Source organism: Plasmopara halstedii, assembly GCF_900000015.1.
Source record: "Plasmopara halstedii genome assembly, contig: Scaffold_42, whole genome shotgun sequence".
NCBI classification, from domain to species: Eukaryota; Oomycota; class Peronosporomycetes; order Peronosporales; family Peronosporaceae; genus Plasmopara; species Plasmopara halstedii.
In genome coordinates, this window is record NW_020186963.1 from 968,532 (window position 1) to 984,640 (window position 16,109).

Consider the following 16,109-nt stretch of genomic DNA (forward strand, 5'->3'; position numbering starts at 1 on the left):
CTAGGTGCTCAAGCAGGACATTTTCATAGCTTGAAAACGCGCGCTGATCGCTTCAGGTACTTGCGAATTGAGGTATTGCACCAAGCGAGACATCAGCTTTTGGAGCCCGTCCTGCATACCCCGGGGCAAAAAAGAGAACTGCTTCATCCTAACAGAAGGTCAGTCGTGACGTCTTAAGTGTAGATCGACTTCAAGTGCTGCCATGTGCAGCGGGGCTGCCGTAGCTCTTTCGCCTCGAGGAAGATTGCTTTAGGTCGGTTATCTTGGTTCTCTACTTAGAACCAGTACGAGTGTAGCGGATCGCAATCCACCCACTCCAAGAGTAATTACATGATTAGCCCAAGGCTAATTATTTTTTCCGCTTATAACGTAACCTGAAATTCTCGATTTTATTTTGCGGCAAAGCCGCCTATATTAAAATCTATAGGTTTACCTATATATGTGGTAAAACCTAATCAATGAGAAATACTGGCAGGCCATGCATGACGTCTTGTTTAAGTGTATCCACACGATTGTATGATCACAAGATATTGTGTAACTTACACCATTTTGTGATCACACTATTTTGTGTGACCCACAAGCTTCATACCAAATCCCGTTACACACTCGGTCTACTTCTGTAAGAATACCCGTCGCCTTTTATGCCAAATAAGACCTTGATAACGCTGGACATAGCCGCCCTGCTTTTCCAAAAACTCCTTGAGCCATATGCACAGACAATCAACACAAAGGTAGAGCCTGCTTTTCTTTGAGCTTTTTAGATCTTTATTTTACAAGTCTTGAGATATGGATAAGACTTCTCGGCGAGGATGTTTTGCGATTTCAGAGGATCCACATTATGTTGAGAGGATTTGTCGATTGCCCAATCACAGTTCCGTTCTTCAAATCTGAAGTAGATCTCAAGCTGTTACTGCGGCACATTAGGTGATAAAGTCTCGTGGAACGGAAATAAGTCGTGAATATTGCTAAGACAATAACTGCGATATCTAACCAGAATATCACCAAGGGAGAAGACATGGGCCACTAACATGGATGACAAAATGAATGTTTTGCTGTAAATTTAAGATAGCTATAGCCCGCTTCAAAAACACCTCCAAAAACGTGAGTACTTGGTACCCGAAGGAAGTTTTGATCTGTGTTCCCGATAAGGCCTTAAGCTTACTCTCCATTCAAGATCATAGTTAATGTGTCGCATATTTTCTGCTATTTGCAACGTAACTTGTCGCATTTAGTTACAAATGCGATCCAACCTTAACAAACGAGACTTTTCCAGTATTGAAAGGAAACGAGCGGTCAATATCTCAAGTCGTTCCACTGGCGACCCACGTGCGGTCGCTGATCTCTCCCCGAAAAGGAAGAATATTTCGTGAGATGACGCTCATGAGTTAAGAACTATCATAGCTAAGATGTTTACTGACTCCTTCTTCGAAGCTGGTAAAAATTACAGTCTCCGGCTCGCGCTGAGGCCATCCGTATACACTTAACTTCATTTGATGAAGTGATGAATATTACAATTTACGCAGAGATAACATTTTGACTCGGAAGGGGCGGGTTGAAAATCAGGAGGTTGGGTCTCTTTGAGCTCGTCAGAGCGAGACCACACGTCAGTGAATACTCCCTCGCGCGTGACAGATCATAATCTATCGTTTGAACCTGACGTTCAAAACACGCTCCCAAAATCTCAGTAAGAGCCATTGGCACTTCATTAAAGTCCGATTGAGGCTCTCCTGGCGGTGTCTCGCCAGCATTCTTGTAGCTGTTGATATTCCTCGGTCGAGCAATACCGGTTCGGAGCACTGTCCATCGATCGTAGATTCGCCTCGAAAAATAAATAACAGAGGACTGGTAACCGGGCAAGATAGGTAAACATTTTATTGTCTGATCGCCACAGAGGATACAACGCAATTGCGTAGTGCTACGTGTCCTTCAAAGCATTGAGCTTGATCCCGTTCCTAGTTCTAGATCACATTATTTTTTAGCCTTGCTCTAGGTCAGACAGATTGGTGATTACCACGAAAGGTTGATGGAATATGAGAGTCCACCATGACCAAACTTGTTGACTGAAATTTAAAATTACATCGTTTGTTCAGAATTAAGCATTGGTGGCAATTGACAGCTTTTTTACTGAGATGAAACATATTAAAAAAAAACAATTTCAAGATTTTAGCCATCTGTAGAACAAATTGCTACAAATTTCACAACTGAGAAGACAAAATGGCGACACCGAGTGTGATGGCGAACGCTCGTCTATTGCAAGAGGTGTGATTATTTTTTTTAATTTGTACATAGGTCTTAGATGGTTCATTTGTCGAGTGATGTTTGTATCTTCTTGTTGCATTGCTGCAGCATATCGAGAACGCCCGCGAGCAGCTAACACAGTTGCAGGACCAGGTTGACCGTTATGGTGCCGTGGCCGACACGCTCGCAGAGCTACCCAATAAAATATCGCACAAAGTCATGGTGCCTCTAGGCAAGCGCGCAATGGTGCCAGGCAAGATCGTGCGCTCCAACGAAGTGCTGGCGCATCTTGGCAATGAGTATTTTTCGTGGCGTTCGACCTCACAGGCGGTAGAAATGATTGAACGCAAGAAGAAAGGTACAAACGCACTGTTTTTTTGCTAAAATGAGACGAAGTATAACTGTGTCTGCAGATTTATGCAAGCAGATTATGAAACAGGAGGAGAACCTTAAAGAGCTGTATTTAAAGAAAAATGATCTGAGCTGTATTACACAGCTTCAAAAACACTACGAAAGCGAAAATATTCGTGAGATCCAGGAAACAGAAGAAGAGAGCGAGCTAAGCACAAATTCTCATGTTACAGATGAAGGTGGGCATAATCGTATTGCTAAAAAATTTAGTGTTTATAGCGGTGACTGTTAATTATAACAGACATCAAGGAGTACTTTGAGCTGGAAGACGAGGAGCGACTGAAGCAGGAACAAGCAACGTGGAATTGGGATGATATGATGAAGCGAATGGAAGATTTGGAAGCGCGTGAAGCTGCTGGTGAAAGCTTTAGTGACAAGGGCAACACGACAAAAGAGGAATCATCGACAGAAGAACAGGCTGCTGCTCTGAAAAATAAGGGAAATGAAGCATTCGCTAAAAGTCTTTTTGAAATGGCTGCTCAGTATTACTCGCAGGCAATTATACTGGATCCAACTAATCATGTGCGTCAAATTTTGAAAGTGACCTCGTAGATTGTATCAAGTAACACGGCTTGCTGTACAAACTCCAGGTTTTATACGGTAATCGTGCTGCAGCATACCACCGGCTTAAAAAGTACAAACTGGCACTAGAAAGCTCTGAGAATGCCGTGTCGTTGCAGGAATCGTGGGTGAAAGGGCACTACCGGAAAGCGTGTGCTCTGGCTGCATTAAAGAAGTATGAGGAAGCTGCACAAGCTTATGAACGAGCCATGGAATTGTGTCCAACCGATGGAAAGCTAGCTGACAAAGCAAAACAGATGCGCGAAAAGGCGAAAGCTAAGGTTGGCATCAAAATTGCTCAAGGATCGGAGTTGAAGCCCCGACCGGCAACGATGGAGCAAGCACGTGGATTTTCAGCTTCAATGAAGCCATGTGCTGATCCAAAATCCTCGTCATCCTCGATCATTTCAAACACTTTGGCGTCAACGGCATTTTCAGGAAGTATTGTAGAGCATGAAACTTCCGTACCAGATGTGGATTTATCCCTTTTGGAACCGCGGCCATCTCGATTTCATGGCACCAACTACACCGGTCATACTGTAACTTTGGAACCCGTTGGCGAAGCTGTAAGTTTTCAATTTCTTAAACTGCTACACTTTATATTTGACATCAGTTTATTTGCACTATATTTCGCGGTGAAAGCAACCGGTAAAACGAGTTTCTCGATTCAAAGCAGCAAGATCAGCTCGTGGCTGATAACACACGTTTGCTTTTCAAGATGACATCGAATTCTACATAAAGATTTTATAACACAGCGTTGAGGCTTGCAATACTCAAACTGTTGCTGAAGAATGCTTTTATTCACATCATACTACCAGTCACCATTCATAGCTGCGTCCCTCTCGCGAACATTGCGTTTTTTTCGCTTGACAGCCACATCTAAAGACTTAAGAAACGATGTTTCAAAGAAATCCACATACTGTTTTAAACTGGTTGCAGACTTGTCAGAATTCAGCTCCTCGTGCAGTTGGCCTAAAGTGGGTACAGTAAATGGATCAAAAGCCTCCATATTGGAAACGTCGATAGGAACGCATACGCGGCCTGTCTTGGGGTGGACAGCAAACGGACTTTTTAGAAGATGATTCCGCTGTTTGGATACATTGGCATCCAATCGAGGGTAAAGATACGCCAGCACGATTTCCTGAAGACATACACGCAGCTCAGCCGCTGCGAAACGCTTGTTTGCATCACTGTTAGGTGCAGGACGCTTGACGTTGCTACCACTGCGCACGGAGCTGGCATTTTTCAAAACCTGCTTATCCACAGAATCTCGGAGTTCCTGCCACTTCTCAGCCGGGCTTGTATTGCAATATGTAGCACCCCAACGATGCATCATGTTAGCCCGAATGTCTTCGTCGGGCACCATAGCCAACAGCTTCGTCCAATGCTTCTCTGAGCACAATATTCCTTGACCCTCGGTTGACAAGATAATATCATGGAACATTGGTTCCAACAGGCGATAAGCCCGGCTGTAAGTCAGCAAAAGAAGGAATAAGCCACACATCAACCATTTATTGCGAATCAACTCACTCGAGCGATGGATGCAGTGGTTCACGTAGCTTGACTTTTCGAGCTGAATTCTCATTTCCTTCCACAAGCGACAAGTACCCTACCACTGCTGAACGTGCCTCGTTCTCTAATTCACGAGCCCGCTCGTCTGCGACCCAACAATGGATACCACGACGTCCAGAGTAAACCCATAACAAATGTTCATAGCCAAAGTCCTCGCGTAATGAGCCATCAAGTACCTTGACAGCAGCAATGATAAATTTCCAGCAGCGGTTGCAAATGGAGGCTCCTCCGCAGCATGTTCGGATGTCATCGTAGTCTGTTAAATCGATATCAAAGACGAGCTCGCGCTGCTCAGGTGTAAAATTCGCGGCACTGACCTTGCCCTTGTCAGCAGGAGACACCGAAAAGATGGCGCCGATATCGATTTTGAAAGGCAGCGTCTTGCGCATACTCATCTGGAGTTCGTCAGCATTGTGGAAGGCCTTGTACCGGATGTATGTGTCGTTTTCAAGAGTATACGATAGCTCACGGCGAAATAAAAGCTCCTCTCCTGTTGCATCAATCACAGTCATTTCTATGCTATGCCATAAGGTGCAGAAAAGGAGAGGTTAATGCACCTCCGTCGTAGCTGAGCCACTGGGTCATTTGCTGATACGGAAAAAGCCGATCTATTCGACATCAAATGCAGCGAAAGGTAATACGTGAATTGTCATTGAATACATAAGATATCGGCATATTGGAGATAATATATCTATGACCCAGCGCACCATAGTAGAGCTGTAACAGTTCCACAGAAAATTCTTCTTGCGGCATGAGACGATAAGCCGCTTTTGTGGTTGATCTTAACAAGAACAGCCGCAAACCGGTATTTTCAAATGTACCGGTTGTTTATAATTCCAGGTGACTATAAAGATTTTGACTGGTTGAGGCGGCCTGAGTGTGCCAACCAAACTCAGTTCTCGTTAGTACCGAAAAAACTCCGTCGGAATCATGGGTAAGCTTCATGGCCTTAGTTTATCTCCAATATCGTGTCAGCTGTGAAGATCCCATGAGGTGAAGATGTCGCTTCTACGAGCGCACGCGTCGATTGATGGGTCCGAGTCTCCAAGAGGTTCCCCATCTCGTCCGACTCCAGACTCTCTGCTGCATCCCATTTTGGGCAGCATTCGAGTTTGTGGTTCTTTGCCTCACTGCGCCCTAAAAATGCGCTTGACTTGGAGTTTCGGTCTTCTTGGTCGTATTTTTGCTCACTCTTAGTGCTAATGCTTTAATCAGGTATCTCTCGCGACTCGCGTCACAAACGCCGAGAAACTGGTGGCAAGCGTAAGCAATTCCGCAAGAAAAGGAAATTCGAATTGGGCCGGCAACCTGCTCATACGAAACTCGGTGGCAAACGTGTGCACACTGTGCGCGTCCGTGGCGGGCACCTCAAATTCCGTGCATTGCACCTCGAGACGGGCAACTTTTCGTGGGGCACTGAAGTATGCGCACGCAAGACGCGTATTCTCGATGTCGTGTACAACGCCTCAAACAACGAGTTGGTTCGCACTAAGACCCTTGTGAAGGGTGCCGTTGTTCTGGTAGATGCCACTCCTTTTCGTCAGTGGTATGATGCTCACTACGGTGTCAAGATTGGTGTCAAAAAGAATGCCGCCCAGCAAGATGAGGAAGAAGTCAAGAAATCGGACCACGTCCTGCGAAAGCTGGCCAATCGTCAGCGCACCCGCGTTTTGGATCCAAAGATTGACGAGCAAGTTGCTTCGGGCCGTTTGCTTGCCGTGATTTCTTCTCGCCCTGGCCAGTCTGGTCGCGCTGATGGATACATCCTAGAAGGCAAGGAGCTTGAGTTTTATCAGCGTAAGCTTGCAACCAAGAAGTCGAAGAAGTAAATTTTTCGTTTTAGTCTATAAGTTTGGTTTCACTACCTTAATGATAACGGAGTTGATTTCATAATGCTCTATTGTCTCATAATGTCCGATTACCAAACACTTCCTGGTAAATTACTTTCATTATCTTAATCAAACACCTCTTGGATGATTGAGTTCATGCTTCTATCACTTTTAATTAGTTACCATTCAGCACATATTTTTGTAAGGAATGGGGCGGTCGCAGATTAAATATCGCGCAACGCATGGGCGAGGACGAGGTAGAGGTAAGCACGAAGCAACGAGAGGGCATTCTGAAACAGAAGAGAATAGTAAGATTAGTCACTTGCGCTATTTGGGCTCCAACGCCTACCGCTTCAAGGAGCAAGAGGAGACGGATGAGATTGAAGAAGCTGCTCAAATAAACGACCACAACAACCGCACGCAGTATTTTGCGTCTGAGCAAAACTACAGAGATGATATTGGACCAACCTCGGGTGAGTACTTTCAGAGTCGCACAATGAAGCAGTGGGAGGAGGTAGACGACGTTGAGACTGATATCGGGGAAGCCTTTGGAATGCTGGTTCGAATGACTGCGTGTTTGCTACCAAGTTAAAATCTCTTACTCTTTGTGTCAGGACTTGAACTTGATTGCTTCACAGCTGAAGCTCGTTTCACCTGATAATCGATATCGAATGGATCCTCAATATTGCGTGAGCCCATCGTTATGACTTACGGAGGAAACGTCATACTCTGACATTGTTGTGTCTTTGCTAGATTGACTTTCCATTCAAGCCATTAAGGACAGATGTTAAAAAGGAAGATATGGAAGGTCACGACGATATTACAAGTAATATTGTTACTGGAGCTTGCCCGACGCCGACTCAGTCAATTAATAAAGGCGATGCTGAGCTGAATTCTCTGCTCAAACTCAGCAAATCAAGTTTGAACGAAAACAATTTGGCACACACACTGCCAGTAGCTCAACACGTTCCACCAGAAGCTTCGATCGAAACTGAGCTGCTAGAAGATTGGCTGGATGATGTGCTTAACATTTAGTATGTGTAGCTGTAAGACATGCCGAAATCTAATCTAATTTTCCTGCGTACTTTTTGCTCTCGTTAAGTAAATGACATCTACCCCCTTACATCTACCAACGCGCTTAGCTCCCTCCAGCCTATACACACCACGAAATATATCAATGCAAGCATCACTTGACCATTTTCTCGATCTCATCCACACCTAATTCGAAGGTTGTTTTCCTCCTCAAACAAGTAAGTCCATTCAATACCGGAATCATCACCGTAAATGGAGATCTTGTCGATTCCTTGAAGATCGTACCTTCCCTCTTTTGCCATGACATGTCTAAAGCTTGAAGTTACATCCTTTTTGGCATCTTTGGACACTAAACAGAGCTTGTAGGTGTTGCTAGTCTTAAAGGTAAGCTGGAGCTGAACACGCTGCTTCTTTACAGCTTCTGACCAGTCCAAAGCCGTATTACCGAATGCTTCAGTACTCAACCAAGTTCCCAGCAGCGATGGTGTGGTTTCAACCATGCGATAATTGTATCTACTTGAGCTCCTTCAGTCATGAATTGGGGCAAAATGCAATTGATGATAATAGAAGGATACATATTACATATTATGTATCCTTCTATTATCATCAATTGCATTTTGCCCTAATTCATAAGAATATTATTCTTATGATACGAAAATATTCTAAGCTGAGAATTTACACCAAATTCTGTGATACAAATAGTGCACTTGTGACTGCTACAAACTCATTTTTACAAACTGAAAAATACACTTGTAAAAGTAAGAATAAACTTGAGCTTTCTGCTTGTAGCATTCACATTTTTTTGGAAAGCACACACATCCAACGTAAGAACGAGAAAGAGATTTTCGGTAGCTACAGCGAAAATATAGCGCAAAATCAAGCTTTGACCTTCTCGACTAAGAAGGACAGCGTTAATTCACTGCAACATATTACATCTCACACATAGGCCTGGAGTGTGAGTAAGCTCTCTATCGCACAGCACATACATAATAGGCAATTCTTGTCACTCCGTTCGATGATTCTGAGCCTCGTTTACCTTGTCTAGAATGCAAATTTGTAAAATCCTAATTAGCAAATCAATATAGCTAAAAGAGATATCAAAAACTTTAAGCACCTGCACTTGCCGCATTAGAAGTAGTGCTTTCATTGCGTTTACCTACGGCACGCGCTTTTGGCCCCCAGTTTGGCTCTGGGTTCAATGGAAAACGCAGCGCCTTGACCTTATCTTTTGGTTCAGGGCGTTTTGAAGAAAAATTGGCCTCAAATTTGGGTGCTTTAATTAAAATGCGGCTGCCCGGAGTCTCCTCCCTGTCGCGCTTCTTGTTCAATGGATGCTTTTTTACCCAGCAGCGCATAATATCCCAAATAACATCGTTTGGCGCGGTGGTTTTGATAGCCTCCGGCACCTTATGAAACTGCGAGACTTCATAACCCGCGCAACGAATGGCACCTTTGATTTGTGACATCCGGGGGTTAGAGCAATGCAGAACCTTGCACAAACCCGGAAGAGTGTAGTGCAACGGTGCGTCCACCAGCTCTTCGGAAATCGTTGTCAGAAGTCCGTGAAGGCGGGGTTTTGTGGGAAAGCCCGTTGTGCTACTTTCAACTCGGTCCCGAATTTTAAGCACGATATCTCGGTTGTGAAGAGGTGCTGACCAAATTGGTCCCGCCATTTTGTATTTTCCATTGCACTGATCACAATTTTGACCGACGATAGGGCCGCGAGATGCGTGGTAAGTATTTCCGCTTGACACGCCTAGTGGCTGCAAATGAAAGCTTTCGCATTGAACACACTGAAAAACGTATGAAAGCTTGGTCATCGCCTTCTTGACGTTGACAGGTGACTTGAATACGCGAACAAATAGACGGACATAGAAATCAATGCTGCACGATGCAATCGGCACAATATGGCGTGCGTAGCGATTCGCCGACGACTCGATGGTTTGCAGTACCATTCGAAGTGCCATCTCGTGCAAGTAATGCGATTTGTTAGGTAGCGCTTGATAACGTGCGAAGCAAATTTCAGGCTGCTTCCCTGAAAGCACCGGCATATCTGTGCAAGTCACACACAGCAGTCCACCGTTCGTGACGCTCTGCACGGCGCTGTCTAAGAAGGTTGAGGCCGATCCGTATGGGTCCAGATCAATCACATCAAATTGGTCCATCGGCTTTCTATGGTTGTACATGACGTCAGTGGCATCTGCTTCATTTGGGACGACTCTATCTATCGGCAAATTATTCAATGCAATGTTGCGTTTGATATTTTCAGCAGCTGCAGGGTCCATGTCGTTCACTAGGATAGACTTAACACCTGGAATTTGCTGAAAATAGCGAATTGAACGCAAACCCGAGGCTGAAAGGGCCTCAAAGATACGTATACCATTCTCCTCGGCTGTCGCAACCAAGCGCGTCTCAATTTCCTCATCCGTGTAGTCCTTTGGCGTAAATGTGGCTCCCTGCCCCGCTGCGTTTGCAGACTTACGCGCCTCCTTAGTCAACTGTTCACGCGCGCGAATTCGTGCGAATTCGGATATCACAGCGATACTTAAGTCACGATTTAGCACTTGTACCGGATTGTAGAATACCTGATTCTGCTCTGGAAAGATTATGACGCCATTGCCTTCACGAATAATCTTGTGACCAGGTGGCGCAGTCTGATCGTGCAATTTCTGCGCAAGCAAAGCTGCAGACATGGCTTTGTTTAAGCTGCTGAGAAAGCACACGTGTCGGAAACGTATGAGAGAGATGCCGTTCAGTAGTCAACGAGGAACTGTGGTGACCTGACAATGACTGGTTATAGTAGTGATTCAACCACAAAAGCTAGAATACCGGTATGACTAATACGTGTTTTAAAACACCACATGATTTATGGGGAGCATGACATCATTTTTGTAGCGAACAGAGTTATTGTTTCATGGATGAACGGCCGTCCGCAGGCTACCGCAGAGGTATATTATGATATTGCATTGGCTCTAGACGGCACTATACAAAATAGTCTTTTCTGAAGTAACATCGTGCCTCATTCTTTATCAAAAATTTGACTAACTTGTGCAAAATTGAAGGTGGAGGTCAACGCAGTGCATTAAGACGCAAGGTAGGTGGAGGACGAAGCGCATATCGTCCTGTGCAGACCCCTGAAAGCGAATTAGCAGATGGTTTAAGTAAAAATGCATTACGAGACGACAAGAGCATCCATCGATCGGTGCAAGTATTGGACGACGCGACTGATGACGCGCCTCCACCTGCTCCGTTGCAGTCTTCGCTGCGAGCATCGCTTAGCAAGTCTTTGAAACAGAGTGCAAGCAACATAAAGACGGAAAAAAATTTGCAGGTGAAAAGTGAAGGACAGCGCCAGATAAATTTGGCGTCCTTGTCGTCGCCGCAAATGGGAAAAGGGAAGCCCAAAAAGTTTGTGAGCAGTTTGGCCCAATCGATTAAGCAGGATCATGAACTTCGATCAAAACAAGAAAAGAGTGAAGTAACAGGAAGAGCAGCACAGAGCCCAAGTTTTGATCGTTCAGTAGGTCGAGTTCCTTCACGACGCTCGAACAGTAGGGAACAGGTACAACACGTCAACAGCCGAAAGCATCCGCATCGTTCTCATAGTCGAGAGTCGGGGCAGCAATTTTCTAAAGATCAACGATCGTATCGATCGGGCCATCGATCTATGTCAAATAGTAGGCTAACGAGAAAAAATAGCACGGACAGTGTTTCTTCACAACGATCGGACTGCAGCGACAGAAGCTCACGCAGTGAGCGGTACAATAAGGAATCGTGGTCAAATTTATACGATGGAACGCAGCCTCCGCACACACTTTCTGACGGACTTTCTTCGCCTAAGCCAACCTCAGCCGGATCTACAATCAAAAGTATGTCGGATGTTTACATTCTCAAGGAGTACCATGTTCCTGCAACTACTGGTCGCTCGCTTAGTCGACAACAACAAGATACGTGGCAACGGTCATCTTTGAATGCAGGAGCTAATTGTCTACGTAGAATCAACTCATCTGCTTCAGTCAGATCACTGGGGGCATCTAGTTTGCAAGCTGCTTGCAGAGCAGATTCTGCAGATATAAAATTACATCCATCGGGCTTCGAAGGGCTGCCAGAAGACGCTTCTGTTACAGACTCGATTATGACGAAGTCAGAGCAATTTTGTGTTAATGAAAGTGAGAAAATCTCATCTGAAAAAACGCACTTGCTGCCTGTGGTAGATGAAACAGTCCGCAAACGTCTTAAGGACACTTTACGGGAACGTTTGGAGGCTCGAAGTCTGGAGCGTGGTGGCAGTCTGGCTAACATAAAAAAATCAATAAATCGAATGAGCCCGGTTGTGGGCGAGTCACAACAACACAGTCCACTCAATGAAAAGGATAAAAATATGAGAGAAAAAAGTTCAGAGGAACGTGATACTGATAAGGATGCAAGAACTCGCGACTACTATGCAATTCTTGACAAGGAAAACGCTGAGCAGGAAGCTACACGACGCGGTGCTCCCTTTAAGTCCTCATTGATTTCTTCAATTGAGTACAATGCGGCACCACTTCAATCCTCCCTCGCAGCATCAATTGATGCTACGCTGCCGCGAAAAATAGATTCGTCGATTGCCTTTCGATCCGTTCGGACTCTAAAATCATCATTGGCAGCTGCTGTCGCACCATCTCGATCAGCTACTGTACGCGCTAAAAAGTTGCAATATTCAATTTCTGAGTTGAGGAGGTACGCTAGCAGTGGTTTTGCTCTACGACTCGATGTAAAAGCTAACGGCAATTTATATGTATCTTTGTTATGCGGGAAGCAGACTCATGGCATTTGCCATTGCTCGGCCAGCAGATCTTATCGACATGAAGATTGATGAGGTCATTCGATTGCGCAATCCGTCTTCAGGCATTAAGCGTTCATTTAAACGACTTGGAGCGGGTAAGAATATCGAAAGGGTTAGATCTACAGTAAATAACACAAGAAAAGGCGATCGTCTCGATAATCGTACAGTGAGTGGTCAAGGTATTGTACGAAATGGTAGACGAGATAAGCAGGGAGGCCGGGGCGGACGCAGTGGTGGACGTTGCGGTCGTGGAGCTGGTGGCCGTGGCAATTTTGGTCGGCCGTCTCCTGTGTCGATGTATGATGGTCCTATTGAACCGTTAGCTGTGTCTGAAAATCGCTGGAAGCCTGGTAAGGAGAAAGAAGCTTCACCATACGAGAAGACATTGAGCAATGTTAAGTGTTTACTGAACAAACTCACGAGAGAGAAATTCGCGAAGTTGGCAAGCGAGCTTTGTGCAGTTGACATCAACAGTTTCGTCCTGTTAAGTTCAATAGTATCGGTAATAATGGATAAAGCATTGGAAGAGCCTAATTTTGCAGATGTGTACGCCGATCTGTGCAAAGAGTTTCATGCGCGAACAGTTAAAAAGACGTGGAGTTTTTTGAGTGTATTCAGTGATGAAAACGGCTCATACTATTGGACTGGGATCGACATAGCAACCTTTGCGGTGTTTGTTGGCCCTTTTGACAGTCCGCACAGTTGTCTTGAGGACTTCGATGCCTGTGAAAGTGCAGCATCTACTACAATTACTTGTGAAGACATTGGCTTCATCAAGTTTCGTCGTCACCGTGATTTCCTGATTGCTGTGGGAGAGAAGGAACCTGGAGCGTATTATTATTCAAAGCGGAAAATTAGCGAAATAGGCGTTGATGAGCCATTCGGTGGACCATTTGGTTCAGTCGAACTTGCTCACCACGCGTCTGGTGCACAAACCACTTTTACACGCTTACTCGTTAATCGCTGTCAAGGCGAGTTCGAAAAGACAAATAAGCACATCGGCTCGCAAGATTGGGCTATGGAAGATGAGGAGGCTGATCCTCATCGACGTGAAATTCTTGCCATACGTGCGAAAGCAAAGATGCTGGGTAACATTCGCTTCATCGGTGAATTATACAAGGTAGATTTAGTCAAGCAATCTGGAGTTCAAGGGTGTATCTTGTACTTGCTTGGATTGGAGTTAATTTGTGGAAAAGATGGTCAAGAAGCCCGGGCTCAAACAGCACGCTTTCCGGATGAACAGGATTTGGAAGCACTGTGCAAGATGTTAAGCACCGTTGGAAAAAAATTTGATCAGCCGAATACAAGAACAATCATGAAAATTATCATCTTGCGCATGGTTGAGCTTTCAAACGACAAGAAGTTGCCGTCTCGAGCTCGCTTCTTGATCAGAGATATACTAGAGACACGAGATCACATGTGGGAACCCCGACGAAAGGAGATGCAACAGAAGACGTTGGGTGAAATTCGGAAGGAGGCACAGAAACTCCAGGAGCAAGGGAAGAATGCACAGCACGACGATCTTCAACGATATCGCCAGAAGACACGAGTCTCAAGTGTTCAGCTTGCGAAGCAAAGCACCAATCTTATTGTTACAAAGACAGAAGAGCTCAAACTCGAAGAATCACCGAGCTTCCTGGCACAAATGCCAATTCGCATTAAGAGCATCATACATGAATATCTTTCAATAGTAGATTTAAATGAAGCTATTGCGTGCGTTCAGGAAATACCCGTACAACCGTTTCATATCGAGTTGGCCGAGCAGGTCATTAACACAGCGCTAGAAGGAAAGACATATGAACGGGAGCACGCGGTGGAATTGCTCGTAGGATTGTATGAGCGTGGGGCACTGGACGCAAACTCAATCCAAACAGCTTTGGTAAACGTCATGCAGTTTCTTGAAGACATGAAGATCGATTTGCCCTTGATTCACCAGTACTCCGCACTTATCCTTGGTCGTTTGGTCGTTACAGGTTGTTTTGGTTTGTCTTGGGTGATTTCAGAAGTCTTATGTCATTGCGTAGATTGCCATCTCGCTTCGTTGGTTTTTCCTGAGGTGCTGTCGGTGCTGGAATCAGAGACTGACGACAGGACAGTTATTCGGATGCTAACAGATGATGAAATCTCACCGGAGAGTGTATTGCCTGATGCAATGAGAAATGAAGTTAGTGTGAAAACGTACCTTCATGAAAATGGTATCCAGTTCTATTTTACTGACGAGGAGCAAGAACTGGATGAGGAGTCTACTGGAAAGCTTCGTGGCATTTTGGAAGAGTACCTCTTCGCCAAGGATATAAATGAAGTTTTACTGTGCATCGACGAGCTGGAAACAGTGCCCGATCGGTGGCGACACTTCGTTCACATTGTGCTGATGATAGGTATTGAAGTCAAACAGTCGGTACGCAAAAATCTGACCGAATTGCTTGTAATCCTTTCGACAAACGAAACAATTAAACCCGAAGATATCGAAACTGCTGCCGAAATTATACTAGATGATTATGAAGACTTGCGTGTTGATATTCCTCAAATTGCCGTCAATCTGAGCGAACTCTGGACACCTTTGTTTGCAAAGGAGATGCTATCAATTCAATGGTTGAACGAGGCTTGCTGTCATCTGATTGAAAGTGGTCGCCTTGCAGATATTCTGCATGCATTGTTGTCTACCTTTGAATCGCTAGACGGTCTTGAAGCTTTAGCAAATTGGTGGAAGAAGCAGGCAGACGGAGATGCCATTTTAGAGCAGATGTTAGCTACTGAAAATGGCAAACCTAAAGATGAGCGTCTCATAAAGTGGAAGTCTGTGCTTCAATGAGTCTTACGAGCAGACCTAGTATCACGGGTATACATACGTACATGTAGGCCACGTTTGATGTGAGTCAACATCTACGGATCGATTTAATGTCACGCTTTCATGGATTGGAAAGCGGGAGCAGAACTCGACGTGATAGTGTCATTGCTCTACGTCATGAGGTATGCACGTGCATGGAGAAAATGTGTGTTAAATTGGGCATGTAAGCTACAATGGATTGGGGATGATAGCTGTGTCTTTTGTCAGAATTATCTTATTGAATCGTGCATAAGCAGCGTCGGGCTGAGTCGGGCCCACAACCTGGTACTTCAGTATCCACTGCAGCAATGTCACTGGGCGCTGACACTTGCTCTCTATCACCTGCGGCCTGGGAAACCTCGTAAATGCGCACTTCATATGTACAGGTTGGGTTGAGGTCATTCAAAATCACCTCTACGGCACCGATTGGCGCATCCACATGTTGCGCACTCTGTTCCCAGTCTAAACCTGATTCCTTATACTCGTAGCGATACCAGCGGTCAGCAGTAGAAAGAGGCACTTCCAGCGTTACTGAAAATTCTGAGCGCCACTTAAGTTTTGCTGGCGCAGGTTTCCGCAAAGGCATGAGATTGACAACAATTACATAAGAAATTACAACAATTTATAATAGGTTTAAATTTCTTTCATACAATTCAAAATGTTCTGGGACAAGTTCCACCAAACGTTGCCGATGGTGATTTCTGAAATACCGTACTTCACAAAATAAAAGCCACTCAAAAAGATCACCTATTTCTAATTTTCGTTCACCTCTTAACATTAAGGTGATTTTTGTTTAACAAAAAATCACCACATG

General features: G+C 44.9%; 7 protein-coding genes across 7 annotated transcripts; 3 read left to right on the forward strand and 4 right to left on the reverse strand.

Annotated features, from left to right (window-relative positions):
• Positions 1-2,214: 2,214 nt before the first annotated feature.
• PHALS_09569 (Molecular co-chaperone STI1) lies at positions 2,215-3,906 on the forward strand (the record flags this gene model as incomplete). The annotated part of the gene is made up of 6 exons (XM_024724292.1): positions 2,215-2,259; positions 2,347-2,596; positions 2,652-2,828; positions 2,891-3,171; positions 3,240-3,776; positions 3,853-3,906. The coding sequence occupies 6 exons, from the start codon at positions 2,215-2,217 to the stop codon at positions 3,904-3,906; spliced, it is 1,344 nt and encodes a 447-aa protein (XP_024571817.1).
• A 115-nt stretch (positions 3,907-4,021) lies between these two features.
• On the reverse strand, positions 4,022-5,294 carry PHALS_09570 (dna primase small subunit; the record flags this gene model as incomplete). The annotated part of the gene is made up of 2 exons (XM_024724303.1): positions 4,022-4,679; positions 4,741-5,294. The coding sequence occupies 2 exons, from the start codon at positions 5,292-5,294 to the stop codon at positions 4,022-4,024; spliced, it is 1,212 nt and encodes a 403-aa protein (XP_024571818.1).
• Positions 5,295-5,781: 487 nt separating this feature from the next.
• PHALS_09571 (40s ribosomal protein s8) lies at positions 5,782-7,646 on the forward strand (the record flags this gene model as incomplete). Its single annotated transcript, XM_024724314.1, has 6 exons — positions 5,782-5,899; positions 5,998-6,302; positions 6,354-6,579; positions 6,911-7,170; positions 7,226-7,300; positions 7,365-7,646. 6 exons carry the CDS (start codon positions 5,782-5,784, stop codon positions 7,644-7,646), a joined length of 1,266 nt encoding a protein of 421 aa, XP_024571819.1.
• A 33-nt stretch (positions 7,647-7,679) lies between these two features.
• PHALS_09572 (uncharacterized protein) lies at positions 7,680-8,143 on the reverse strand (the record flags this gene model as incomplete). Its single annotated transcript, XM_024724325.1, has 2 exons — positions 7,680-7,764; positions 7,830-8,143. 2 exons carry the CDS (start codon positions 8,141-8,143, stop codon positions 7,680-7,682), a joined length of 399 nt encoding a protein of 132 aa, XP_024571820.1.
• A 503-nt stretch (positions 8,144-8,646) lies between these two features.
• On the reverse strand, positions 8,647-10,336 carry PHALS_09573 (-dimethylguanosine trna methyltransferase; the record flags this gene model as incomplete). Its single annotated transcript, XM_024724336.1, has 3 exons — positions 8,647-8,684; positions 8,758-10,141; positions 10,229-10,336. 3 exons carry the CDS (start codon positions 10,334-10,336, stop codon positions 8,647-8,649), a joined length of 1,530 nt encoding a protein of 509 aa, XP_024571821.1.
• Positions 10,337-10,379: 43 nt separating this feature from the next.
• Positions 10,380-15,280, forward strand: PHALS_09574 (eukaryotic translation initiation factor 4 gamma; the record flags this gene model as incomplete). Its single annotated transcript, XM_024724347.1, has 5 exons — positions 10,380-10,398; positions 10,468-10,474; positions 10,539-10,591; positions 10,706-12,362; positions 12,445-15,280. The coding sequence occupies 5 exons, from the start codon at positions 10,380-10,382 to the stop codon at positions 15,278-15,280; spliced, it is 4,572 nt and encodes a 1,523-aa protein (XP_024571822.1).
• Positions 15,281-15,530: 250 nt separating this feature from the next.
• On the reverse strand, positions 15,531-15,881 carry PHALS_09575 (Immunoglobulin-like fold; the record flags this gene model as incomplete). The annotated part of the gene is made up of 1 exon (XM_024724359.1): positions 15,531-15,881. One exon carries the CDS (start codon positions 15,879-15,881, stop codon positions 15,531-15,533), a length of 351 nt encoding a protein of 116 aa, XP_024571823.1.
• Between the last annotated feature and the right edge of the window lie 228 nt (positions 15,882-16,109).